This window comes from Stegastes partitus, unplaced genomic scaffold, assembly GCF_000690725.1.
Source record: "Stegastes partitus isolate 25-593 unplaced genomic scaffold, Stegastes_partitus-1.0.2 Scaffold189, whole genome shotgun sequence".
In the NCBI taxonomy this organism is placed as follows: domain Eukaryota; kingdom Metazoa; phylum Chordata; class Actinopteri; family Pomacentridae; genus Stegastes; species Stegastes partitus.
This window is the reverse complement of record NW_007577920.1, coordinates 612,599-638,278: the sequence shown is the minus strand read 5'-3', so window position 1 is coordinate 638,278 and position 25,680 is coordinate 612,599. Positions and strand designations below refer to the sequence as shown.

The 25,680-nt window shown below is 39.6% G+C and overlaps 3 protein-coding genes across 4 annotated transcripts in view; 2 read left to right on the top strand and 1 right to left on the bottom strand.

The window, feature by feature from the left end:
• The window catches only part of tsc2 (TSC complex subunit 2), a 29,553-nt gene extending 27,241 nt beyond the window's left edge, over positions 1-2,312 (bottom strand). The window contains exons 1-2 of the mRNA XM_008280311.1: positions 2,173-2,312; positions 69-253 (exon numbers count right to left, since the gene is read on the bottom strand). Coding sequence (XP_008278533.1) covers positions 69-203 — 135 coding nt within the window. The 5' untranslated portion in view covers positions 204-253; positions 2,173-2,312. The remainder of the gene's footprint in view (positions 1-68; positions 254-2,172) is intronic.
• Positions 2,313-4,569: 2,257 nt separating this feature from the next.
• On the top strand, positions 4,570-9,183 carry nthl1 (nth-like DNA glycosylase 1). 2 transcript variants are annotated; one of them, XM_008280312.1, is made up of 6 exons: positions 4,570-4,935; positions 6,290-6,549; positions 6,628-6,798; positions 6,889-7,048; positions 8,234-8,339; positions 8,731-9,183. In XM_008280312.1, the coding sequence occupies exons 1-6, from the start codon at positions 4,725-4,727 to the stop codon at positions 9,020-9,022; spliced, it is 1,200 nt and encodes a 399-aa protein (XP_008278534.1). In that variant the 5' UTR covers positions 4,570-4,724; the 3' UTR covers positions 9,023-9,183. The 2 variants fall into 2 exon arrangements, with proteins under 2 accessions (XP_008278534.1, XP_008278535.1); XM_008280313.1 differs by having other exon boundaries at positions 8,268-8,339; positions 8,731-8,898.
• Positions 9,184-11,809: 2,626 nt separating this feature from the next.
• Positions 11,810-25,302, top strand: nherf2 (NHERF family PDZ scaffold protein 2). Its single transcript, XM_008280310.1, has 6 exons — positions 11,810-12,042; positions 12,351-12,668; positions 22,040-22,225; positions 23,289-23,442; positions 24,670-24,890; positions 24,984-25,302. Exons 1-6 carry the CDS (start codon positions 11,836-11,838, stop codon positions 25,149-25,151), a joined length of 1,254 nt encoding a protein of 417 aa, XP_008278532.1. The 5' UTR covers positions 11,810-11,835; the 3' UTR covers positions 25,152-25,302.
• Positions 25,303-25,680: the final 378 nt, after the last annotated feature.

The window sequence follows — 25,680 nt, the reverse complement described above, 5'->3', positions numbered from 1 at the left end:
AAAAAAGCCTGGTGAATTTTGGTATGTGGGAACATGTACAGATGTTTCACACAGCCTCCTCTGCACACCTTGATGATGTCAGTCGTGATGATAAGCTCGGAGGGTTTAGTGTCGCTCTGTTTGCTCGGCGGACGAGGTGGTCCTAGGCCGAAGATCCCCTTCACCTTGTCCTTGAGACTCTCTTTGCTTGGTTGTTTATTCATGGCCCGGCCTGGAGGGGTGACAGACTACGCAGGCTGGGACTGACGTTGGCCTATAACAGCAACATATACCACTTTTTAGGGTCATCATTTATTTATGTTAGAGGAGATGGTTTCTTTAAATATGTATAAAAATAAATACTTTTCCTTTTCTCTCATAATGTTTGATTTACAAATGAATCTCACAGATCTCTGAGCATATAGGCAAAAAAAGGCAAAATTAGGGTAAAGAGCAAATGTAAGAGACTATGCATCTGCAGAATAGGGTTGAACAAATAATCAAAAATATTGCTGAAATATGGAAAAGTGTATTATCCAGATCATAGCAGTTGCAAAAGATGTTACACAACAAACAATTTTAGATGAAGCACGGTGGTGCTGCAGAGATGCCCCAGCCTTGTTCTGCTGGTTTGATACAGACAGCAGCAAAAATACAGTTTTGTAAATACATATTAGACCACAGTTTTCTGTCTCTTCCTTTGTGGTTCTTGGAGGAGTCATACAGCGTTTAAGGCTGCAATAAACAGTGGTTTTGTTCATTCCAACCGCTTTGTTAAGCACCAAGATGTCAAGCAGTCTTTTTGTCATCTCAGTTCTCTTCTTCTAGGCGCTGCAGTGATAATTTAGTTTGAGGTGTCTGTTGACCTTACAGCTTATCAACAACTGTGACTCAAATAATGTTCTAGGCCATCCAGTGCAAGTTGTTAGTTTTAATACAATGCTAAAAGTCTGTTGTGTAGATTTTGCAAAGAAAACAGGTCAAATAGTAATGTTCACTGCTAAATCTATATAGGAGGGCACTTTAAAAAGTTCTCTGCCTCACTTGAAAACATCACAGGAGACAGAATGTTGTTGCATTGCTTTTCAACATAGTCTCCTTTAACTTCAATGCACCCGTCTCAGAGCTTCACTATCCCATCAGAGAAGAAGGTTGCAAATGGCAACCACACAAGTGGGATTTAAGTTTGGGAAACAAGTCGAAGTAAGATGGTGCAGGTCAGGTGGGTAAGGGGCATGGAGCAACAGTTCAAAGCCACATTTGACTGCTTCTGCCACCTGTGCTGTGTGGATGGACACATTATCCTGGAGCTACAGCTTAAAGCTTTCCTCTCCTTTTTTCCTTGACTGATTCAAACATTTGAGTTTTCGTGGACAGCCGTAAAAGGCTTTATAGTACACAATTAAGCCACAAAATGGGAGTTATACCCCTTGTTCCCATGTGAGGATGAGAACTTTTGAAGTACCGTCGTATATACATGTCTATATATACCAACACACTAGTAAATGGTAGAAAAGAAGTGCAAAAATGACCTAGCTGATTTTTGTGCATGCAGAACTTCTCCCTCAAGTTGTGTCAGTTTATAGCTGCAATAAAAAAATGTCTATTATTGTACAGTAACTCTGTCAGTGTATTTCCTCTGATACATGAATGGGTTAACAAAGTTAGCTGAGGCACTAAACTGCCTTTAAATCTTCACCAACAGGAGTTTATGACATTATGCTCAGCTACAGTGCAGCTATATGCCTCTAGAGGTAAAATCAGAAAATATGGTTTTGTGATTTGGGTGAAGAGACCCTGAGAGATTAGCCAGGGGTGAAGTTCGGAGCCTGTAAATGTGTAAGCCCAGGGGGCAGGTTTAAAGAATTTGCTGTCATGTGGACTTGACAAGAGACAGAGGGGAGGGGAGGTGAGCAGACAGACAACGACTGGTCTGTTTGAGCTCAACAACAACAACCACCACCACCACCACGTCGGTGCAAGGTATCCTCCGAGCAGAGCCAGTCATGTCCCTGAGCAGCATGAACTATTCATTATCAGGAGAAAATACACAATGGCGCTGCTGAATCCCGAGCAACGCTTTACATTTGACTGTCATGGGCTAGCAGCAGCTCTGTGTGGCATTCAAGGTCTGTTAGCCTAAAAAACAACGCCTCCTCCCCCGTCCTCCTCCTCCTCCCCCTCTGCTCTCACCTTGTGGAAGTTGAGTCGCTTTCGGGTTCATTCAGTCGCAGCTGCGTCCCGGATGAAGCCGACCAGAGCCGCCCGCGTCTGTGCATTCATATAAAGTCTGTATTCGCAGCCGAAAGCTTGCTCTCAGTCCTCCACTCCTCAACCGGATGACACACTAATGCTCTGACAGCGGCACTTCCTACAAAAACACGTTTGCCGCGGCCGCTCATGGGAAATGTAGTTCTCGAGCGAGCTAAACACAAAGTATGCTAAACGCCTGTTTGTTAGTCGTCTAGATTTCTGTAATATGACAGAAAAAAGGCAAAACATCAACAAAGAGTAAGCTATCGTTTTGGTCTACTAACAGCTTGGAGGAAAAGTTTGGTTGTTGACTGTATGTGGCATAAATTAGCGAAACGTTTTTAGCCGTTAAGCTAGCAAGCTAGCTAACTTGCTGCTGCTAATGAAGTTAGTTTCTTATTGGGGCTGCACTGCGAGCATGCTGCCTGAGAGTGGAGCTTTAGTTTAACAAGTTAACCCTCTAAAATCCCATGCAATTTCAGTTTTTGCGCCTGTGGGCTCATTTTTCACTGCAATATAGAGTCACACGCCTTTCTGGAAACAGCACAAGTATGGCAAGAAGTCGAGACAACTCTTTTGTGTAGTTTAACAAAGTTATTATACAATAAATCATATACAAGAACTGAAAGTGGATTTTTTTCAGTTATTTATTTCACAAAAATGTATGTACAACATTTTTCCAAGTGTCTACATGTATTACCAATACTGGAAAAATGGTGACTTTAAATATTGTATATATTTTATGGCTTACATTTTTGATTTGTCATCTATATGCTTTCTGTAAACACAGTTTGCAGTTCAGCCAAAGACTTCCAGATTTTTTGTCACACCACTGTTAGTCACAGCTGAGTCATGAACAGCTCCTCAGTTGCACCAAGGAGTCCAGAATTTTTTGTTTTTTACAGAATCTGGTTAATGCCAAAGGTTTATTTTTGGCAAACTGTTAAACTGAAGCATGCAGAATTAAGCGATTTCAAAGAAATACCACAATTTGAAGCTTATTCACAAGTGATTTGTGGAGGAAAGTTGAGAATCAGATTCTGTTTTTGTAGTTTCTGGCTCTGATAAATGTTGTAATTTGGAGATTTTTCAAAGATAACATGCCTGTCAAACCAAGCAGCAGGTTTTTGGGTTCGGAGGATTTAAATTGTTTTAATTTTATCAGAATCTTAATCAGTTTTAATGCCAAGTAGGTTTTTACAAGGAATTTGGGGTAGTGTTGTGATGAATAACAGTAAACAATGAACACTTATGTAGCCAGTATCATCCTAAACAAGACAGATTAAGGCCTTGCAATGAAAAAAAAGCAAATTAGTGAAAGAGGCTGCAAATTATAACCTGGCTGTGAATGTTAGGATTTTCGCAGGACAAAAAGGTGTTTTATTGGAGGATGAAAAAACAGATCAGTGTTGATGGTAATTTAAGGAGCAGCCAGTTTTATAATGTGTAGTATGTATGCAAAATGTGGAGATAAGCAAAAAATGTTTTCTTGACTGGGGTTGAAGAGTTATTATTTTCAAATCAATCAGCAATTGTAAAAGGCTGCAATTTAAGATAGGCAAGGTGTGGTTATTAAATACTGAAACTAACACTGCAATTAAATTTGATTTCATTTGAGCAGATTGAACATTTCAGGGGTTGTTTATACTTGCTGATCAGCGTACACTATGTGGTTCAACTGACGTAAGCCAAGTTTCATTGTTTGATAACCACATGTCATACACTTTGCAGCACGTCAACACTGTTGTGTCAGTGGTTTTACAAATACTGTGTCCATTGTGTGACAGTCACACTTTGTATGGTGCCTCATGTGTTCATGCTCCATCACAAGGTTAAATCTTTTACAACGTCAATGACTGAAGCTGAAGTTTGGCATTAAAAAAGAATCTTGAAAAAAAAAAAAACTGTATTCTGTCCTAAAAATCACAATTAGATTTTTGCTCAAATGTTGAGCTTTTCTTGCACTTTTTTAAAAGCTTAGATTTTAAATACCAATCCACTTGAAACTGGGGTTTAGCCGCAATATTTAACTAACTCAGATGAATTAACATCATAAATCACACTTTAGGGTCTTCACCTTAATATTTAAACTTATGAGGTAGAATCACAATGGCTAACTTATTTCTCTCCTAGAAATTACTTGGGTTCATCCCTTTTACTCTAAATGCGCCATATAAATTAAAGTAGCTTAACATGAATCACTAATGTTTAAACTTCAGTTTAATGACATATATGGATTTTAATGAGTGACTTGGAGCTTCTTCAGCATAATCTCATAATATTGCAGTATTGTTTTGATTATCCGAGCAAAAACTTGAGAAAACTTTCAAAGGTTTATGTCTTTGTAAGTTTTTTGTGTATTTCTGTTACTTAACTTTACTGCTGCCCTCGTGACCAGAAACTACGAAGCAGAAACTGACTTCAGCTCCGGGTCGCTGCTATCCGCCTGTAGCAGCAGTGTTTAGTGTTCTGCAGCCTCATTTAGTCGAATAATGGCTTCTCCCTACTTCATGCACAGCAGGTCTGTTATAACCCGCAGCGGGAACCAGACCGCTGCCTGTTCACCTGCTGCGGCTTCTCTCAGGTCCAAACTCACCCTCAGGCGGAGGAACGTGGACCAGGTTTCCTCTGTGGCGGTGAAGGTGGAGGCGGAGGAAGCGACAGTGTCCGAGCAGAGACCCTCCTCGGCCCCCTTATCCACCGGTGGGTTTATAGCCGACAGATTGCTGCATAGAAATGTGTGGAAATAAATGAACGGTTCTTCATTTAACGAGTTTCTAAAAGGCTGCACTGCGCCTGCGCAAAAAGCTGGAGAAGTTTGTTTTGTTTATTCATTCTGACGATGGTAATGTTCGCTTCAATTAAGGAGCTAATTAAGGGAAACTTAACTTACAGCGAAGTTTTGTTTGTTTTTTTTAAACCCACATTTTAATGGTGTAAAATGATGTACAACTGTTAGGCATTTGGAGTTTATCTTTAACGGTGTCTGACAGTCACTTTTTAATGTGTGGGACCTTTATTTTAATCATAAAAATGCAACAACAACAAAAGAATTTGAGATTTTACGGCTTTAGTTAGATGTAGACCACATGAAACTGGTCTAGGATTTATGTTACATACCTTTAAACCTTCGTAAGCCCGAGCAGTTTCTAGGAGTGTTGTTTCAATAAATTTTTTTTTTTTTATTCATCTATTTATCTACTTATTTATTTATTGTATGGCACCGTTATAATGCCCTAAATCTCTAAAAAAAAAAAAAAAAAAAAAAAAAAATCATCAAAGAAAAAACAAAACGAAAGTTGAATTTCATTGATTTATTTTACTTAAATTAAAATAATAATCTGGAATCAAAAGTGGCTCCAGGTGTAAACAATACTGGGGGGAGAAATGGTGTCTCAACATACTATACATAGTTTACTACTAACTTTGTTGCTTTCAATAAACTCAGCCTGCAGTTCAGCTGAAAATTCCCAGAATTTTCTTCCCGTTTCTGTTGGTCATACCTGAGTCAGTCATGGAATCACAATTGCAACAAGAAGTGCAGAATTTTGTATTTTTTCTAAACAGATGCTGTTTAGTGTAAATGTTTGTCTTTGGTCATTTTTTTAAATAAGACGTATAATAAAGTGATTTTGACAAAACATCAGAATTTTAAGCTTAGATTTGTTTAATTTTCTAGATGTAACATACAACGTCACATATAAGTAGTTCAAGGACTAATGGAAAGTTAAAAATCTGACAATTTTTCAGTTTTTACAGTTGATAAATGGTGGTCCCTTGTAAAAGAGATGTCAATCTCAACGGGACTCACCTGGTTAAATAAAGGTTAAATAAAAATAAAATAAATAAAATAATTTCTTTTGCAATTTCTTAATAATACTGCATCTTTCAAACCAGCATTCAGAATATTTACAACAGCTGTAATATAAATGAGATGTTTAAAAATCACTAATTGCCAGCACAAGAATAAGGTTTACATTTCCATACACTTCTTTCTAGGCAGTATATTTTCTTTTGATTGCAGACTCACTGTACTGCCATGCCTCTTCTCATTCAGGTAGTTGTCATGAACTCCTCCACCAGGCCACAGTGCAGCCAAAAACAGAACCAGAAGCTTCAGCACAGCATCCACACAGTCGCAGGAGGAGGCAGATAAAGGTGGAATATGACCGGGATGATGGCGTGAAGACGGAGCACTGGGAACCCGCCGACTGGAAGAAACAGTTGGGATTCATTCGTGAGATGAGGAGCAGCCGAGATGCACCTGTAGATAAGATGGGAGCAGAGAAATGCTACGACACTGACGCCCCTGGACATGTATGAGAGGGGAAGATTTCTTTTCTTACAGTCTGCGTAATTCAAGACATTGAATTAATCTGTCCGTGTTTTCCACAGGTGAGACGTTTCCAGGTGCTGGTGTCTCTCATGCTGTCCAGTCAGACGAAGGACCAGGTGACAGCAGCAGCAATGCAGAAGCTCCGAGTACACGGCTGCACTGTGGACAATATACTCGCTACTGATGATGAAAAGCTGGGAAAACTCATCTATCCTGTGGGATTCTGGAGGGTAATACAGTCATACATCTATTTGTCTCTTTATGTGGTTCATCACTTCAGTTTAGTGAATGTAAGTGAACCTGATTTCACTCTTCTGCAGAACAAGGTGAAGTATCTGAAGCTGACGTCAGCCATGCTGCAGAAGGAGTTTGGTGGAGACATCCCCAACAGTGTGGAGGGGCTGGTCCGCCTGCCGGGAGTTGGACCCAAAATGGCTCATCTGGCCATGGACATCGCCTGGGACCAAGTGTCCGGCATTGGTAGGAACTAAAGTCTGAAGCAAGCACAGACGCTTTTTAAATTAAATATGTCTAAAATATCAGCATGGATTGACCCTCTAGACCCCAAAACCTGTTGACAGGTTTGAAAAGCATGATTTCTTTTTTAAAAAGTGGGGAAAATAATATCACTTATCAGCACTAGAAACTGTAAATACAGAAGGAATTTTAAACTTTCAGACAGCCATTGAACTAATCATTTATCATGTGTTGTTTCCTCACAATGTTTGACTAAAACTGAGCTTAAAATCATGATAATTTAGCAAAATCACTTTGTACCGTATGTGATTTTTGGAACAACAATATACTGTGTCTAGTCACCAGATTCTGTAAAAACAAAAAATCCTGTACTTGGCAGTGCAACTACAAAGCTATGACTGACTCGACTACAATCTACAGTCACGTTACAAAAATGCAGGGACTTTTTGGCTAAACTGGGCTGAGCTGCAGGCTGTGTTTAGACAGAGTAGATAGAGGACAAGTATGGAAACAAATCAAATATGCAAGCAGTGAAATAGCTATAGTATGTAGAGTTGCCATGTTTCCCCATATTGATAACACCTGTAGCCACTTTATTGTTGTTGTTTTTTTTAAATCAGAGAACTACAACTTTAGTTTTTTCTTTTTTTATAAGGATTTATAGCATTCTACTTGTGCAACACTGCTCAATAGATATTTCTGAGGTTCTCTTTACTTCTAGTCCTGGTTGTGCTGTTTCCATAGAGGCTGTAACTAGGTCATATTTGGCAGCTTGGCCTCAAAAGTGACTTAAATAATGAGTTTGTATCAAAACTGTTGCTTATTCCTTTCATATTTGTATACTAATTGATTAGGTCACTGATTGTTTCAGCTCTATTTGCATTAAAAGAAACTTTTACTTTGTACCTTGCACTGTGGGAGATAGCGTTGATGTATGCTGATATGTATTTGAATCTGATGTAGCTGCAGAATAGGAAAAGTATAGATTATAATACAGTGTATGCATTACAAATTGAACCCTCCAACGTAATTATACAGTTGTATCAATACAGCTTAAAAATGGAGCATCTTTACAAAGTTAGGATCTGTATTTTTAAACTGCATTTGTGTGTCTAGTTAACCGCTAGCTGAGTAATATTGTGAGGACTCTCGCTGCATGTGCTCATTTGCGTTGATGACTTTCTCCAGGTGTGGACACACATGTGCATCGTATCTCTAACAGGCTGGGATGGCTCAGGAAGCCGACCAAGAACCCAGAGGAGACACGCAAAGCCCTGGAGGAATGGTTACCCAGGTAACAGCAGAAACATTATTCATGGCCAACAAATCTATAAAGACCAAAGTCACCAAGTTAGACACACACAGTACATCACTGACTCTGGGGATTCACCCTCTGAACCCAAAGCAGTTTAGGCGCTTTTTTTTTTCTCCTGTTGCAATCAGAGCTGAAAGGAATGTTGGGCTTAACTTTCCCCAGGTGACCAGAAACACGACCGGTTATGTTGCTCTGTGGCTGCTGCATGTCCACATAGACAACTGTATGATAATATATATGCTGTAGCTACTTTAACACATGAAAAAATGCCAGTTTTGTTTGTTTCACTGACCCCAAAGCGGAGAAAAAAAAAATCAATTAATGCATTTTTAAAGTCACCAACTGGTGTTCCTTTGACGCTTTGTTGCAGGGAGCTGTGGAGTGAGATCAACTGGCTGCTGGTGGGTTTTGGACAGCAGCTTTGTCTGCCAGTCAGCCCTCTTTGCTCCGTGTGTCTGAACCAGCACAGCTGTCCGTCTGCCCACAAGTGCTCCCCTGCAAAGAGGCCGAAAGCCGGATCACCACGCTCTCCAAGTCCAACCTCGTCCTTTAAAATAAAAACTGAACCTGGACAGGCTGTTAAAGATGAGATGATAAATAAGGAGTTGCCTGTTTCTCCTCGCGCACAAAGAAGGAGGCTACAGAACAAGGCTGACTCTTGATTTTTGTCCGAGCTGTGAGCAGAATGTGAAGACAGACAGTTCATGTTAAAACACACTGAAACAGGGATATAAGCTAAACGTCAGTGGGATTCAAGGTGTTTGTAGTTACTTTCAGCTCCTCTCTTTGTTTGACACTGTAAAAACCTTATCTGTAAAAAAAATAATAATAATAAAAAATATTTCATATGAGATTAAATATTTTTCTACTGTTACTGTTTTTTGTTTGTTTTTTTACTAAATAAAAAATGTATGTACTGAAACTGAGTGTAAAAGTCATATTTTTTTAAGTTGCCAATTCAATTTCATTGCATCAGCAAGAAAAAAACACTTTGTTAGGCTTATATGTAGATATTAGCACTTTCATTTACATAAATATATACACAGCATAGACATACACTAAAATACAGCAAGTAATCTCAGCATCCTGTTCATAGAAGCTGAATGTATTTATCACATCTTCCTCTACACTGTGAAATACAAAAAATAAAATAAAAATCTGAATCTTAAAGTTAACAGTGTTGACTAAGAATTTTAAAAAGTTGGATATAAACATATTAAAGACAGATTATTCAGAAAATGGTCTAAAAAAACAACTAGTTGTCTTCTCAGCCAGCCTCTTCACATTATGTTTAGAGTTGAAACATCCCTGACAAAAGCAAAGTGCTGCTTCACTTTCATGCAAATGTCCGATTACTCAGCAGCACTGCTTAAAGAACACACTCCCAAACATCTGAAAACAATAATCAGGAGCCCATATAAACAGTGGAACTGGTTTTGCCTCCTGTAATTATTCCTCCTGTCAATGCGGGTCATTTAACCATTAAATATAATTCAGCGTAAGTAATAGGGAACAAACTTTACAGTCATTGCTCTTTGCTAAAAATAAACGTGTCCCTCTTTTATGAAATTTATTTTTAAAAATGACACTTTTGACATTCATTACTATGCAGAAATCATTCTCGTTAACTATAACACTAATCCCATAAAGTAACAGGTATGTTAGAGCAAAATGTGCACAGCTGTAGTTTACCGTTTACTGTTATTTGTGAAGATTTAACAAAAGAACAAAACAAAAAATACCACTTGTAAAACTATAGCTTTTGAGGTGGTTGTGATTTGTAGGTTTGGCTGGTTTTGTTTGTTTATTTGTTTGTTTGTTTGTTTGTTGACTCATACCTTTTTCCTGTAATTTAACTCGTCATCTGTAATCTGTAAATCAACAGTTACATTTGTATTTACTTTTCATAAGCCCTTTTTTTTTCTTTACAATATTGGCAAATATCTCTATATTTTTAATAAAGGTATTTTTGCTGATTTAAATATGTTATTTTTTTAATGTGTAAAATTCTAATCAAAAGTTGTAACAAACAAATTATCATTTGTAAAAATACAGATCTTTTTTAATGTGGACATTATTTACAGTATTGGCCTGTTTTCTGGTTAACATATAACTTGATATTTCTGTGTTTTACTGGTTGTTATCTGTTATTTAATCTGGTGTCCACGTGCGTCCACATCACAGTTTGGGTTTATTGTACAAAATATCTTGTTTGCATCTATTGTTACGGTTTTTAAATTAAAAAAAATTCTAGATTTTTATTGACAGGAGTAGATTATGAATATTTTGTGGGACAGAGGACGCATTGATGTTGATTGAAATGACAATACAAATTACTATTGAAAGTAAAGGGGTTTTTTTTGCAGCTTCAAACATTTCTGGAATGTTTTTTGTTTGTTTGTTTGTTTTTACATTTTCCACTACTTAATCTAAATTCATGCTTAAGGCCACATCTATAGAAGATTTCTGTCAGAAGTCACGTAAAGTGCAAAAATCCAGCAGTAGGACAGCCAAACTTTTTTTAATATCTCTGCATCTCTACTTTGAATATCAACACACACCTTTAGCCTCTGCTGTCCTGAATTAACCCACTTCAGTGACTCACTTGTAAAGAGACAAATTGCTCCACACCTGCTACCACAACACTCCAGGGAAGCTTATATTTCATACAACATTAAATCCCCTTTTACACAACCGCCCTTTTATTGATCTCCAGTGCAGATATAGAGGTATAGCACGGATAAGGAAGATTTCCTTTCTCAGGTCACAGTCAGGTTTCCACTTCACCGCCTGGAGCGAGTTCCTGCCTCTATGCTGCAAAATTGGCTTTACTGTTATGTGCTTGTTGAACGCACTTCAAACGCACCGGGCTGCCCTCTGTGAACGGATTCCTTTGATTAAACCCATCGTGATTCTCCACAGTAACTCTGAAACGACATATTCTCCTTTCAGCGTAAGTTTCTGCTCGCGGCGGCGCTGCGTCGTGGGGCGCGCTGAGGCGGACGGTGGCAGCTGTTGTTGACGCCTCTTCACTCTCACCGGGTCGGACAGGAGGACACACACCCTGCTGACGAGGAGAATTAAGTGTTACGTGCGAGGAACAGCTTTCTAATCTCTGATCTCTTGGATTATTCCTCTGATGGACGGGACTTAGCCCCTGTCTGTGGTTTTTGAACTCTACTTTACGCACACTGCGCACCGCTTTTTACGCGCTCATATCTGCGCGCCTGGAACCTGGCGATGGATTAATTCCTCATTAGTTTTAGCACAGTTTTTTTCGACAAGTGCTCTCGGGACAATTGTGGATTAATAAGGGACTCGCATGATGCTGAATGATGATGATCTTTCGATCACTGAAGCGCGCAGCCGTACGTTGGATTAAGAGCCAGAGACTTTCCACAGCTCTTGGACCGAGCACCTGTTTACTCTCCTGAGACACTCTGACCTGTTTTTCCCCCTTTATTGACGCGCTGGGATGGAGAGCGACCTGAGACCGAGGCTCTGTTTTCTGACCAAAGGAGAGCGAGGTTATGGGTTTCACCTGCACGGGGAGCGGAATAAAGGAGGACAGTTTATCCGCAAAGTGGAGCTCGGCTCCTCGGCTGACCTGGCCGGCCTGCGGCCAGGAGACCGGGTGGTGGAAGTGAACGGGGAGAATGTGGAGAACGAAACTCATCATCAAGTGAGTGGTGGCCCAGTGAATAACTTCTTTTTTTAGATGACAAAAAAGTGCGTGCGAGGTAAAGACATGCCAGGAGAGGCGCATAAACTCTCACAGGTACAAACAATGAGTTCTATACCTGTTAGACCACTTTTCTCTTGCCTCAGGAGAAGGAGGAGGGGGCTACTAAATGGGTCAGTGTGTAATGGGAATCACTGGGTGTCTTTGTCATCAGATAAAAGTACACTTTACAGGGCAGTTCCAAGTAAACAACTTTCACAAAATTAGTCCTGAGCCTCCTCAGTGTCACTGATTCCTCCTCTGTGCAGGTGGTGAATCGTATCCGTGAGGTTCCCCATCGCACCAGGCTGCTGGTGGTGGACAGAGAGACAGACGACCTTCTCCGTAGCCGTGGCCTGGCCTGCACAGAGGACCTGGCCATGGAGATGGGAACCCTCTCCCCACGGCCCTCGCCCAGACCCACGCCGTCCACCTCTCCCATACCCAGAGAGAACTCGCCTCTGCAACCCAAACCCAGCCACACACACGCATTTCAATTTCCTACTGCAGAGTCACCCACTCACATGATCACACAAGGCAAAGTCAAGAGATCCTCAGTGACATCAAGCACGACAACAGACGCAGAGGTAAGACCAGACAGCTCTCCTCTGTGGTCGTATTTGCACTCAAGAGTTTTAAAAAATTCACAGGGCTGCAGAGTTTTTATCGGACGGGTCCAATGAAAAGGGAGGAAGAGTCTAAATTCTGTAGGTGCATTGGTTAGTTGGTCACAGTGAATGTTGCAATGTGTTACTGTGTTAAGAGTTTGTGTTACACTCTCCTACCTGATGTCTGTCCAACGCTAATCTGGACTTGGCCAGCCTGCCGTCTGGAAACAGTCCCACCGTAGTGCTTAAACAAACAGTCTGGTGACTTCTCTTAACAGGTGGATGGAAGCTTCTAGTTTTAAACACAAACCTCAGGTGCACTGAGGAGGAGAGACACAAGTGGAGGGAAAAGGAAACAATGATGTAAAGCCACAGAGGTGGTTTGAGAAAACATCCAAATCAAGGCACTTGTGTAGAGTAGGAAGTGCTGGAAAGGAGGCAGGTTGTATGTGCACAGGTTTGCATGTACAACTGGCCTCTTCCAGTCAAAATCGAGCTATGAAGTCCACCACAGCGCATGCAAGCTGAAAAAAGAATAACTGTAAATAACAGCAGGTAATTGTTTCTGTGCTCTCCTCCTCTATGATGCATCAGTAAGTTTTATTGTCCTATTTTTTTCCCATCATTCAAACATCTGCTTAACAATGATGAGAGCCCCATTATGTCCTCCCTTTATAGCCACCGTTTCCTCTGAGAGGTGCATGTTGTATTTCAAATAGTGTCTCTTTGTGCAAATCGAGTCACCACCTCACATTGAACTGTCGGGTTGTTCCCACCTGAATGAAGATCAGAAGCTCTGCTCTGCTCACCTGACCGTGCTTCCTTCCATGACACACAGAACTGCAGGGATGGTTTAGTCACGCTGAATGATCCGTTTGGAAAGACAGTGTGATGTTGTGTGCATCAGACGGAGGTCTAAACCATAAACGACCTACACCTGGACAACAAAGCTATACTGTCACAAATCATAAAAAAGAAGAAAAAAAAAGTTTCTTTGATTATTTAATTTACAAAAATTAAAATAAAAAACTGCAATCAACATGTGAAACATTTCTCAAGTGCACATAGGTGTTTCCAATACTGGGGGAAATGTGGCTTTATATACCATAGATATTTTACTGCTTACATTTTAATTTGTATGCTTATTCATCTTCTCTGCTCTGTGTAAACACTTCCAGCGGTTCATCCCAGTTCAGCTGAAAAGTCCCAGAATTTTTGCCACATGTCTGTTGGTTGCAGATGAGTGGCTTCTTAGTTGCTCTTTGAGACGCAGTATAAACAATCTGTAAATAATTTTGGGGTAAACATTTAAATGAAACCAGTTGAATAGAGTGATTTTGCTGAAATATCCCAATTTTAATACTTAGATTTGGTTATTTTTCCTGAAAAGTACATCAGGGCAGCTGTGGCTCAGGTGGTAGAGCGGTTGTCCTCTGATCACAAGGTTGGCGGTTTGATCCCCGGCTCCTTCACATTCTAAGTGTTTTTGGGCAAGATACTGAACCCGATGAAAGGCAAGCGGCTTGCGTGGCAGCTCTGTCGCCATTGGTGTATGAATGTGTATGTGAATGGGTGAATAAGAAAACATTGTAAAGCGCTTTGAGTACCACCAAGCTAGAAAAGCTATGTAAGTGCAGACCATTTATATCATAAATTAATCGGCAATTTTGGCAATTTTTTAAAAAAGATAACAGCTTTCTTTGGGTTCAGTGGGTTAATGTGAGGAGTTACAAAAACTGTCAAAAGTGAAAGTTTTTTGGATCGTCTCCTTTAAGGCACTGTTGTGAAGAGGGACTGCATCTGATCGCCCATAATAAGTACAGATTTAATCACTCATGTAGTCTGCGAGACTTTCACTAAAGTAGGTTTTACAAATCGGGATTAATCAGATTTTAATATAAACATAGTGCGTGATTAAATTCAACACAAAGTGATGTTATCTCCAACTGTTAGACTCTGGACATCTCTGGAACATACAGCCCAAAGAAAGGGTCCGTTTTAACCTACCAATATTCTTTAACATGCAATAAAACCTTTGTTAATGTGCACGAAATAAAACCATTCATATATTTCTGAGTCAGCATGATGCGGGAAAATTTCCACAAGTGACACGAGACATCGCGGTGACGTCTTAATGTCAGACTGGCTGCAGGAATAAGTGGGAACTGCCCGTCAATAGATTGGACTCATTGTTTGGGCTCCAAACAAAAATCCTTGAGACCGGCGGCTCACGTCAAACTGCCACCTGTTTAGCTGAAGGCAGGGTAAATAGAGGCTGCCCCCTGGCTGGCCGTCACGGCTGTTTTTCCCAGTAAAATATTCAGATAAAACAACATGAAGTGCCATAAGATCAGATCAGGCGCAGTGCAACCTTACATAACCACCAACAGCAGCTCCAACTGGAAGTTACCAAAACTATCCACAAGAATGACACAATACTGGGCAGGTGTCTGTTTCTGCTTAGACTCAGCTAGAATTTTTCTGTTCTAAAACATTCTGAGAAGGTTCCACAAGGTTCAAGTAATGTTTTCAGCAGGACTGTTTTTCTTTTAGTTTCCAGAACAGTCTTCTTAAAGATCTCAAAACATTCTCTAAAGACATCCTAAAAACGTTTGGTGATAACGCTGTGAGGCCATTACAACCCAACATTCTTTAAACTATTTCCAAATGTTCTGTAATATACTAAGTATTGTTTTACCTCAACAACATCCCCAAAACATCCCGAGAATACTGCAGGCAAAGTCTTCAGTCTTAGTTCATATATCACATTATAGGACCTTTAAAAAAAAAAAGTTCTGTCATCTGAGGCCCCTAAAAAATCTTGAAAACATTTTTTTATTGTTGGTTTAAGAACATTCTTCCATCATTATCATGCAACTTAATCTGATGCATCTTCAAGTGTGGCAGTCAAAACTAATCAACCGTTTACCCCATAGGAGCTCTATCTTAAATGATAAAGATTCCTAAAGTGTTCTTTGAACATCAGCTCTTTAAAACATCATTTGTAGGTCATGTTAACAGTTAACAGTGTTGTGGGAACGTTCATTGCTAGCTGGGAAGTAACACATTAGACCAGACCATTAGGTATGGTAACCTCTTTTTAACAACATTTTTGCTGTTATAAAGTCCTTTTAAGGATACAGAGTTAGCATTGATACATCTGACAAAATAAAGTGCTTTGATATATCTTTTCTCTGCGCTACAGTAAGTTTGCCTGAAGAACAAATCTTTTTAGTAACTAGTGACTGACTGTGAAACTGATACAGCACTTGTCTGACATTCATTTAAGACTTTTTCTCACCTACTAAATTGATTGAAGTCCCTGTGTGGTCATTGATTAAAACCCTAAAACGTCATCTCTTTGTATCACAATTACACATTCCATTTTTTTAATGAAATGTATGTCTTCATGACCTAAACTGGCCTTGATGTAACTCTACACAGTTGCTTTCTCTCAAATGTGCAGATCTTTGACGTCCCTGCTTTTTTCTTCACCCACCTATCCTCACTCCCTGCAGCTCCAACACACCAGCTCATCTACAACTTTGCTCAAACACTGTAGAGTGCCTCTAAACTGCACAATAGTAAGTTGTAAAACTGGCGTAATTCAGCCATACATGTTAAAACTGGAAACCAGTTCTGAAGAAGTGACAGAGAACGTCCTACCAGTTGACAGAACTGGTTCTGTAGGTTTGTTAGGTATGAAACCTCACAAGTCGGAATCTCTGTTTTTGAGATCGTCATATAAACACTGCAGCTCCAAACCACAAATGCGTTGACTGGTTGTTTCAGCCATACTGTCTGTGTCTTCCAGTATACAAAGAACATCAAATGACCTCAAAACCCAAAGTCTGTTGGCAAATTTGAAAGGCCTGTTATAATTTTAAGAAATTCCAAATGACAGCAATTATCAGAACTAGAAACTGTGAATACGAAAAGATTTTCTACTATCTGACAGTCCTTGAGGAAATCTGTGATCTGTGATGTGCTGTTCTGTTGGGAGAATGATCCGGATCAAAGCTTAAAATCATGAATCATATTTCATCAAAAATCCCTTTATGCTACATCTCTGTGCACCTGATTCTTTAAAAAAAACAAAGTTTGCGCTCCTCATCACAACAGAAGTGCCACGACTGACTCAGTCACATGACAAAAATCCAGTGACTTTTCGTCTGAACTGCATGCTGTGTTTTCGCAGAGCGGAGAGGAGACAAGTATGGGAACAAATTAGAGTGTTTTAGAAAAAATAAAACATACAAGAGCAACAAAACAAATGTGCCATTATTCAAAGATAGTTTACAGTTGTCAGTGAGTTTGTGGAAGATGCATTTAGCATGGTGAAATATCTCAAAGCAGTAAAAATGTTAATAGTAAAGTATCTGTAGTATGTAGAGTCACCATTTTTTCCCCCCCCAGTATTGATAAAACTTGTGAGTACTTGGAAAAAAAATTACATATTGATTCCATTTTTTTTCCCCCAATTTTTGCAAAACAAATAATACAAAATATGACAGAAACAACCAAACAAAAAAAGCCCAGAAACAGCTTAGAGTTCAAAGGTTAACAAAATAAACAAAACCAGATTTTTCATAGAAAGGGGTCTTAAAAATAAACTTATCATATATAACATGACAACACTATTTTTAGGAGGTGCTTTGTATGTGAGTGATTATTTATGGCCGGTAATTCCGATTAAAGAACCATTACAGCAAATTAATCTCAGCCGAAGGTCCTGTGACTTTCACGATAAGCCGACAAAAGACACACAGTCTCCCTGTCATCCCTCCAGCTCGCTGCCATTCAGTTTCACGACTGACATTCACTTCACTGTACACGTAAATACAGACGTGATTTCATTGTTGCATGACGTTATTATGGCAGCAGATGCCCACACGCAGCAGGCTTACGCAAACACAGGGCTGGCTGCCATCGCTGCTTCCGCCACACCTTCCACTTCCACTCATCTTGCTGAATAAGATTTCCTCAAGTTTATGACAACAACAAAACAAAGCACGAATCTCTGCATTTCAACTCATATAGTAAGCTACGCATATTTATCTGCGTTGATTATTCAGCTACCTCATTAGTGTATAAAATGTCAGATTATTGTGAAAATTCTTGATGTACTTTCCCAGAGCCTGAGAAATCATCTTCAGATCACAGTCCAAAATCCAAAGATCTTGGATTTATAATCATATAAACCAAAGAAAAGCAGCAAAACCTCACACTGAGGAAACTGGCATCAGTAAATGTTGGTCATTCTTGCTTGAAAATGGCTTCAAAGACCAACTGATTACTAAAATTGCAGTTAATTAATCACTGATTTGAGTAACATGATTAGAAGAAATATTCCATGTGTAGAAAAAGCTCTGGAGGTCCTCAAATAGATCAGCTTAGATATTTCCAGGTCAGCGTGGTGTGCAGCCAGTGTGTGTCAATTAATTTGGGCCGACATGACAAATATAGCAAACAGGCCAAGCACATAAACAGAGGTTCTCTAAAGCCAGTGTCACCATGGCGATCTGTCACTTCCACGACTCCGGCTCGAACTCCGGCTCACGGACGGGGGATGAACTCTGCCACGCTGATTGATTCATACGCATTCACGACCTCGGGGAGACTCTCTGGTTCGTGTCTCACATCCAGTGTGCTGTTGATGAAGCAGAAAGGACACAGAGATCTGTCACAAAGCCCTCAGGTCGCCTTAACCGCGGAGGTGCAGTCACAGCTGTGTTGCCACACAGTCAGCACTAAAGTTATCCTCAGGATGCAGCCTGCATAAGCCAAGCAGAGCTGTAGCAATTTATCGATTAGTAGTCACCTATTACACTAACTGGCAACTATTTTGATAATAATAAATGAACCCTCTGAAGTTCAAGCAGTTTCATTTTTGCTCCCGTCACATTTTCACTCAATGTGAGCTCATGTTTTTACTGCAACATAAAGTCATGTGCCTCTATGGAAACAGCACAACCAAGACTAAGAGTAGAGGGAACTGAAAAGTGTCTTCTGTGCAGTGTAACACAGTTGCAATGTCATACAGTCGTCCTCAAATGTATTCATACCCTCCTATTAAAGAAGGAAAAAACAGCTGTCACTGAAATAAGATGACATTGACAAAAGTAATAATAAATAAAAATTTTATAAAAATCATGACATTGCTTTTGAATTGTGGTTCAACAGAAATAATTTAAAAAAAAACAAGCATGATGGGACCCATAAACTAATATTTTGTTGAACAATCCTTTGAGCCAATCACTGCCATCAAGTGTTTTCTGTAACTCTCAGTCAGACTTCTGCACCTGTTGACAGGTGTTTTGATTTTGGTCCACTGCTCATCAGCAAAGTGCTCTACTTTGTGTGGGACAGTTTTGTTTTTGTTTTTTGTAATTATTCTTTTCAACCGCAATTCAAAAGCAATGTCTTCTTTCACTAAATTCTAATTTAGCAAATTTTTTATTTTTATTTATTATCACTTTTTTTTCAGTTTCTAGTTGTTTGAGTGACTACTGTGAATTTTGCCTTTTCTTTAATGAAAGGGTATGAATACATTTGAGGGCGACTGTATACAGTAAAAAGGGGGAAAAGAAATGTCATCTATACTGGGAAAGAATTGTTGTGCGAGTTGTTGTTTTTTTACTCCGCACATCAGCTCCAGAGAGATGTGTCACCATGCAGAACGGATTTTCCAAAAACTTACAGACAATTTGATCGTCTGTATACCATTTTTGGACCATGCTGCTTTTATTTTTTTGCTCTAGTCTGTTTTATTTTGATCTCAACCTCTCTAAGTTTCCACCACTGCTACCAATACTGAGGGGAAATGGTGGCTCTACATACAAAAGACGTTCTGATGCTTTCTTTTTTAATTGTCTCCATCCTTGTCCCCTATCTGCTCTCTGTAAACACAGCCTGCAGTTCAGCCAAAATGTTCCTGAGATTTTGTTACGTGACTGTCGGTTGCAGCGGAAACACTAACAGCTTCATTGTGGAATTGTTCTCCATGCTTGCCTTCCGTGTGTTCTCTGTAAACAGCCTGCAGTTCAGCTGAAAAATTTGTCAGTTTTTTTTCTCAAATAACTGTTTGCCACAGCTGAGTGACTAATGGCATCATAGTTGTGCAGAGTAGCACACAATCTTTTGTTTTTTAAGGACTGCAGTTTGAGCCAGCAGTCTATTTTGGTAGTTTTTTAAACGAGATATGAAGGGATTTCAAATAAATGTCACAGTTTTAAGCTAGGATTTGGTTTTCTGTTAGATGAGTGCTTCGAGGACTTTTCTGAAAGTTCCTGGCTGAGAAAAAATGTCATTTTGGCCTTTTTCTTAATAGAAAATATTCAGAAAATAAAGATATATATAAATAAACAAAGTTTTTTAAAAATAAAAAAATATGGGAAAAAATAAAATAAATAACAACAATCAAATATTAATAATAAAATAATACAAAATAAAAGTAAATAACAAAAAATTAACTGCTGTGGTAATATAACCCAAAATTTGATGTCCATGCATGTGGAAGCCACGTCTTAAGAGGTTAAAGATAACATGCATTTCAAATCTGCTGGTGGGTTTTAGGGTTCAGAAGGTTAAACTGTAATGTATTAAGAAAAAGAAATTGNTGGTAATATAACCCAAAATTTGATGTCCATGCATGTGGAAGCCAGGTCTTAAGAGGTTAAAGATAACATGCATTTCAAATCTGCTGGTGGGTTTTAGGGTTCAGAAGGTTAAACTGTAATGTATTAAGAAAAAGAAATTGAAATACTCCAATTCTACCTAATTACAGTTGAATATTCTAAGTTTTTTCCCCTCCTCGATGAGAGTAAACTGATTCTATTTTATTCTATAGAATAGAATAGAATAGAATAGAATAATACTTTATTTAGGCCTGGGAAATTATTGAAAGTCTTTGGTCGATAAAACATTTTGTCATCTTGATCTTTGGGAAAGACTCATTTTTCACCGTTTTCTGACATTTTACAGACCAGAACACTAATCCATCAAATGAGAAAAATAACGAACAACAAAATGAATCGTTAGTTGCATCTCTAATACCTCGTCGTAGAAACCAAGGTATGGTTCACTTAAGTTAGTCATGCAACATGTCAACTCCTGTCATCGGTCATTAGGCTCAGGATCAATCTTCACGTCTCTCGGTTAGATCCGCTTAGCCCACTCTGCTCAGCCGTGAGCCCACCAGCTCATCCTGGCTGCAACTTTCTCTCAATCAACTCCTAATACAGCCACACCAACATACACAGCTCAAAATAGGCAACGCTACCACTGAAGCAAATTTCAAATGCAAGTTTGCATGTAAAATAAACGATTGTTTTCCTCTGCATGCACACAGCAAAGTTGCTCACATTCGTACAATAAACACATTAATAACTAATCAGGTTCATTTAAACTCACTGTTTACTTGAAAACACTGATTAGAACGACATGATTTTGTCAAAAGATAACATGATATGATCATATTGTCATGAAACAACTGCACTGTTAACTGATATGCCATATTGAATTATTGCCCAGCCCTGACCTGCACAGTCTGTTGCAATCCAATACAGCAGCCTCGGAATAAAGCCCACCTTTGTGAAAACCATACTGTTCGGTTTTTGTTTGTTTGTTTGTTTGTTTGTTCCAATATAGGCCATAATTAACTGTCGTGACACTGAGACAAAAGCATAGTGTGGTCCAACACAACATCACTGCAACTTCAGAGACTCAGGAAGCAGTGTACATTTAAAGGAACATACCAGTGTTTTTTGTAGGTTTTAACTGCCAAAATAAGAACTTTATAATATTTGTTAAACATGTACAGATTCATTTTACACACTTTTGATTCTGGGATGCATATATCGTGCTCTTAAAAGCAGTCACAGTGGTTTTTTTTTAACTTCATTTCTGACCTTGTATAAATCTGCAGGCTGTTGAAACCTGCTCTACCTGGGTAAGCCCTTAAAATCATCAATAAATCTACACTAGTTTTTTTCCCTCAAGCTTATTTTAATCTTACATATTAAATACAAATGAAATATACAACCAATACAACTCAGATACAAATAAAATATTTGTATATGTGAGTGTCAACTATTCAAATGATGCTGACAAATAATACTTCAAAGAAATAATGCATTTTTGTTGTTCACTGACACGCTGACTAATGTCATATGGAAATGAATGGAAATCAGTAGATGCCTAAGAGGTTCACAAAGACAGGATTTATTGCCAAATCCTTTTACTAAACTGGTTTAGACTGTTTACTCTCAGCGTGCATTCCAGACAACATTTCAACGTCACCGTTCCACTCGTGTCATTGTTGTCTTTTTTTTCCCCATTTACGGCTGCAGGTTGAGCCTTCACCGGAGCCGACCGGTGAGCTCCTTCCCCGTCTGTGTCACCTGATAAAGGGGGAACACGGCTACGGCTTCAACCTGCACAGCAACAAGACAAAAGGCGGACAGTTTGTACGAGCCGTGGACCCCGACTCTGCTGCCGAGAGCGCAGGCATCCGGGCTGGAGACAGAGTAGTGGAGGTACATAAAACACACCCATGTTAAAATAAGTAGAACAAGATACAATAAGGTACAATAAGATACTGGATGCCATCATGAGAAGATTTTGGGGAACTGATGAGGAAAAAATGTGCCGTGTATTAACCCTCCGAAACTTCAGCAGTTTATGGATGTTTTCTTTGATCCTGTCTCATTTTTTCTCACTGTGGGCCAATTTTTTTCTGCAATGTGAAGTCCTGCACCTCTATGCAAACAGCTCAACCATTGTTAAGGTAGAAACAACTCAGACTGCACTTTGAATTTCTTTCTTTGTTTTACAAAAATTTGAATAACCTGGAATCAACATGTACAACATTTTTCCAAGTGACTGCTGATGTTACCACTACTGGAAAAAAAATAGTGGCTCCACATACTATTTAACTTTTTACATGACACTGCCTGCTGTCACTTTAACCAAAAACTGTTTTGGTTGTTGTCCTGTAACTGTTGGTTACACTTGAGTCACTTGTGGCTTCTTGATTGTGCCAAGGATGGCTGAATTTTTAGTTTTTTTTAAATCAAATTTGGTTACAACAAATTTGATTTTCATGAAATATCCCGATTTTAATTTTCCAACAGAACGGCTGAGGTTGAAAATCCCAATCCTTTGTGTTTTTACAGCGTCTGGCTCTGATACAACTTGTTTTCAAACCTGCCGGCAGGTTTTGGGGTTCAGGGGGTTAATCAGTTCTGTGCACTGGTTTAATGTGTGATTGGATTAGAGCAGATTAGCCGGATTCTGGCTTAGAGTAGATGGAAGAGAGAGGTGTTGTTTAAAGAGGGAAAGGAAGCCAAGATAATATTTCTATATATATCCATTTTTGTGTATGAGGTGTGCAGGTAATGTTATATAGAGGAAGTGTGTGTAAGCAGGAAGGGAACTGATGTAAATCAGTTCCTTCTCAGATTGTATCGGTGTTAGTCCTGTTGTGTTATAGCTTCTCCCTGATTGCTGCCTCCTGTCCTGTCTCATTTGTTTCTCTGCATTGTTTCTCTTCTTCATCCTCACTTTCCTGCTCTGACGTTTTCCTTTTCTCTGTCTTAGGTGAACGGAGAGACCACAGAGGGCCTGAGGCACTCGGAGGTGGTGGCGCTCATCAGAACAGGAGGAGGGGAAGTTCGCCTCCTAGTGGTCGACCCAGAGACGGACGAGCTTTTCCAGAGACTGGGAATTACACCAACTGCCAGCCACATTAAAGGTCAAACAGCATGCATGCTCGCATACAAACCTATTTATAGGTCCTATATTTTACACTTTTTCAACAAATAAATCAACGTCTCACGTGTCCCAAGAACATGTCTGTTAATTCTTTTGCTCACACTACTGCACAGATGGTTCATTTCACTATGACCATATGGAAGTCCTGGTTTTAGACCTGTTCTAAAGCAAGCTGCTGCTGTCTGTGCACTATTCTATTAAAACACTCTGACAACAGTTGATTGTATGGCAACTGACCAAGACCGGATCTTCCATCACTTCTAACTTTCTCTCTGAGCAATCATTTGACATGGAAATATTGCAGAAATCAAAACACAGTCGTTGTTGTTTTTGGTTTTTTAACTCATTATACAATGTGTAGCTTAGAAAATGGCTCTACCGTGACTGTTGGTTAACATGTAGTCTTAGTGGACTGGGTTTCAGTCACTATTTCATACTTGTTCCATTGTCCGACAACAGAATCTGATAATATGTAAATGAGAGCAGCTTTCTTGGGAATTCATTTGTGTTAAACTGCAGTATGTTTGAGCACAGAGAGCAGGAGAGAAGCAAACAGATGTAAACACCAGCTGAGTTTAGGTTGCACTGAAGCACAACTGGAGACATGAAAATACAGTAACCAAGCCAGTTGAGCTTAAAGTTTTCACTGTTTCTGAATGTCCCTCTGCTTTACAGTTTCCATGGAGCTCTGCCTATGGGCATACGATCAAAGCTAATGGTTACTTTAGCCACATTAGCTGCTTAACATGCTAACACTAACAAGGTGTTTGTGATTAAAGGGGCAAAATTACCATCAATAATAAAAGCAATCCATGAGATCTTCAGTTCCTTAGATGCTGGGCGTGCATGTGCACTCTTGTGTTCACTCTTGTGGCCACCAACAGAACATGCGGTGTGTTTTGCCAGTGGAACCAGCTTTAGAAAGTAAATAAATCTAGTGAGTTTTGAGGCAGCTGCTCTTTTTAAATTGGTCATCTCGAAGCCACAGGCAGTGAGGGGACAGGATTATAAAGAGACGACTATTGATTCATTTGGTGGAACGTAACCTCTAAGGTGAAGTTCTTACTGGTTAGTAAAACTGGGACTACCTAGTTGCTGGGGAGCTTATGGAACAACATCCACAAAACAAAAATGGATTTCCACCATGTGGTGCTTTTAAAATCTCCAGAGAGATTACTTAATGTTGTGTCTGGTACCTCTCTCACAGAGATCTACGTGGATGAAGGAGCAGCAGAAAGCATCCCACCAACACCGTCTCCGACCACTGAACTCCCCACCGCTGGTACACCGATCATCAACGTCACTCTGACAAACTCTCCAATCACAAGGTCGTCCCCGAAACCCCGGACCAATGGGAGCTCAGCGTCCCAGTCCTCCAGGAGTTCAACCACCCAGTCAGAGATCAGCAGCTCGGACATGAGCATCCAGGTGAGAGAGGAGCTGAGAGAGGCTGAAAAAAACCGTCAGAACATTAGAAGGAGGGTGAGCTGAACATAAAGCACGTCTCGTTGTGTGTTGCAGGTCCCTGATGAGGACGAGAGGCGTGCTTCGGACCCTTTCACAGACAGCGGCCTGCGTCTGAGTCCCACAGCAGCTGAGGCCAAACAAAAGGCCCTTGCTGGCCGCAGCAAGAAAAGAGCGCCCCCTATGGACTGGAGCAAGAAACAACAGATTTTCAGCAACTTCTAAACCATAAAGACGAAGAAAAAAAAGAGGAATAATGGCACAAAGTGAGGAAGAATATCAAGATTCTTTACTGTTTCTACTTTAATATTAAGTATCATACCCCCATCTTGCAGAAGCATGGACAAAGAAAGAGTAAAAGGGAAAGAAAAAGGTGGGTGGGGGCATTTGTAGTGATACTCTTAAACTCTATTTTGTGTATCAGTGCATTGTAAAATATCCAATAGTATTCTCTAGATGTCTGCTATACAGCATCTGTAAGGACAAAGACATGTTCTATGGATGTGTCATTAATCTTTCATGACATTAATAACCATTTACTAACAGATTATTTCATGCAAACACTACCTGGACAGCACAAAGTGTTTCTCTATATTAAATTAGTCATTTCAGAGTTGTGAATAGGGACTATGAGCTTCTACGCACTCCTGTTTCTGTGATATGATCAGCATTTTTTTTCAATCTGGAACGTAGATAAGCTTTTCTGTTTTAACTTCTGTAGATTTTATTGTTTTTAAAGGAACAGTTTGGTGTA

Excerpts from the sequence above, each read along its gene's own strand:
- nherf2 (XM_008280310.1), top strand. The coding sequence starts at position 11,836 with ATGGAGAGCGACCTGAGACCGAGGCTCTGTTTTCTGACCAAAGGAGAG. Across the intron at positions 12,669-22,039 it reads GCACGACAACAGACGCAGAG|GTTGAGCCTTCACCGGAGCC; the intron begins GTAAGACCAGAC and ends TTACGGCTGCAG. Across the intron at positions 23,443-24,669 it reads AACTGCCAGCCACATTAAAG|AGATCTACGTGGATGAAGGA; the intron begins GTCAAACAGCAT and ends CCTCTCTCACAG.
- nthl1 (XM_008280312.1), top strand. The coding sequence starts at position 4,725 with ATGGCTTCTCCCTACTTCATGCACAGCAGGTCTGTTATAACCCGCAGC. Across the intron at positions 6,550-6,627 it reads ACACTGACGCCCCTGGACAT|GTGAGACGTTTCCAGGTGCT; the intron begins GTATGAGAGGGG and ends TGTTTTCCACAG. Across the intron at positions 7,049-8,233 it reads GGACCAAGTGTCCGGCATTG|GTGTGGACACACATGTGCAT; the intron begins GTAGGAACTAAA and ends GACTTTCTCCAG.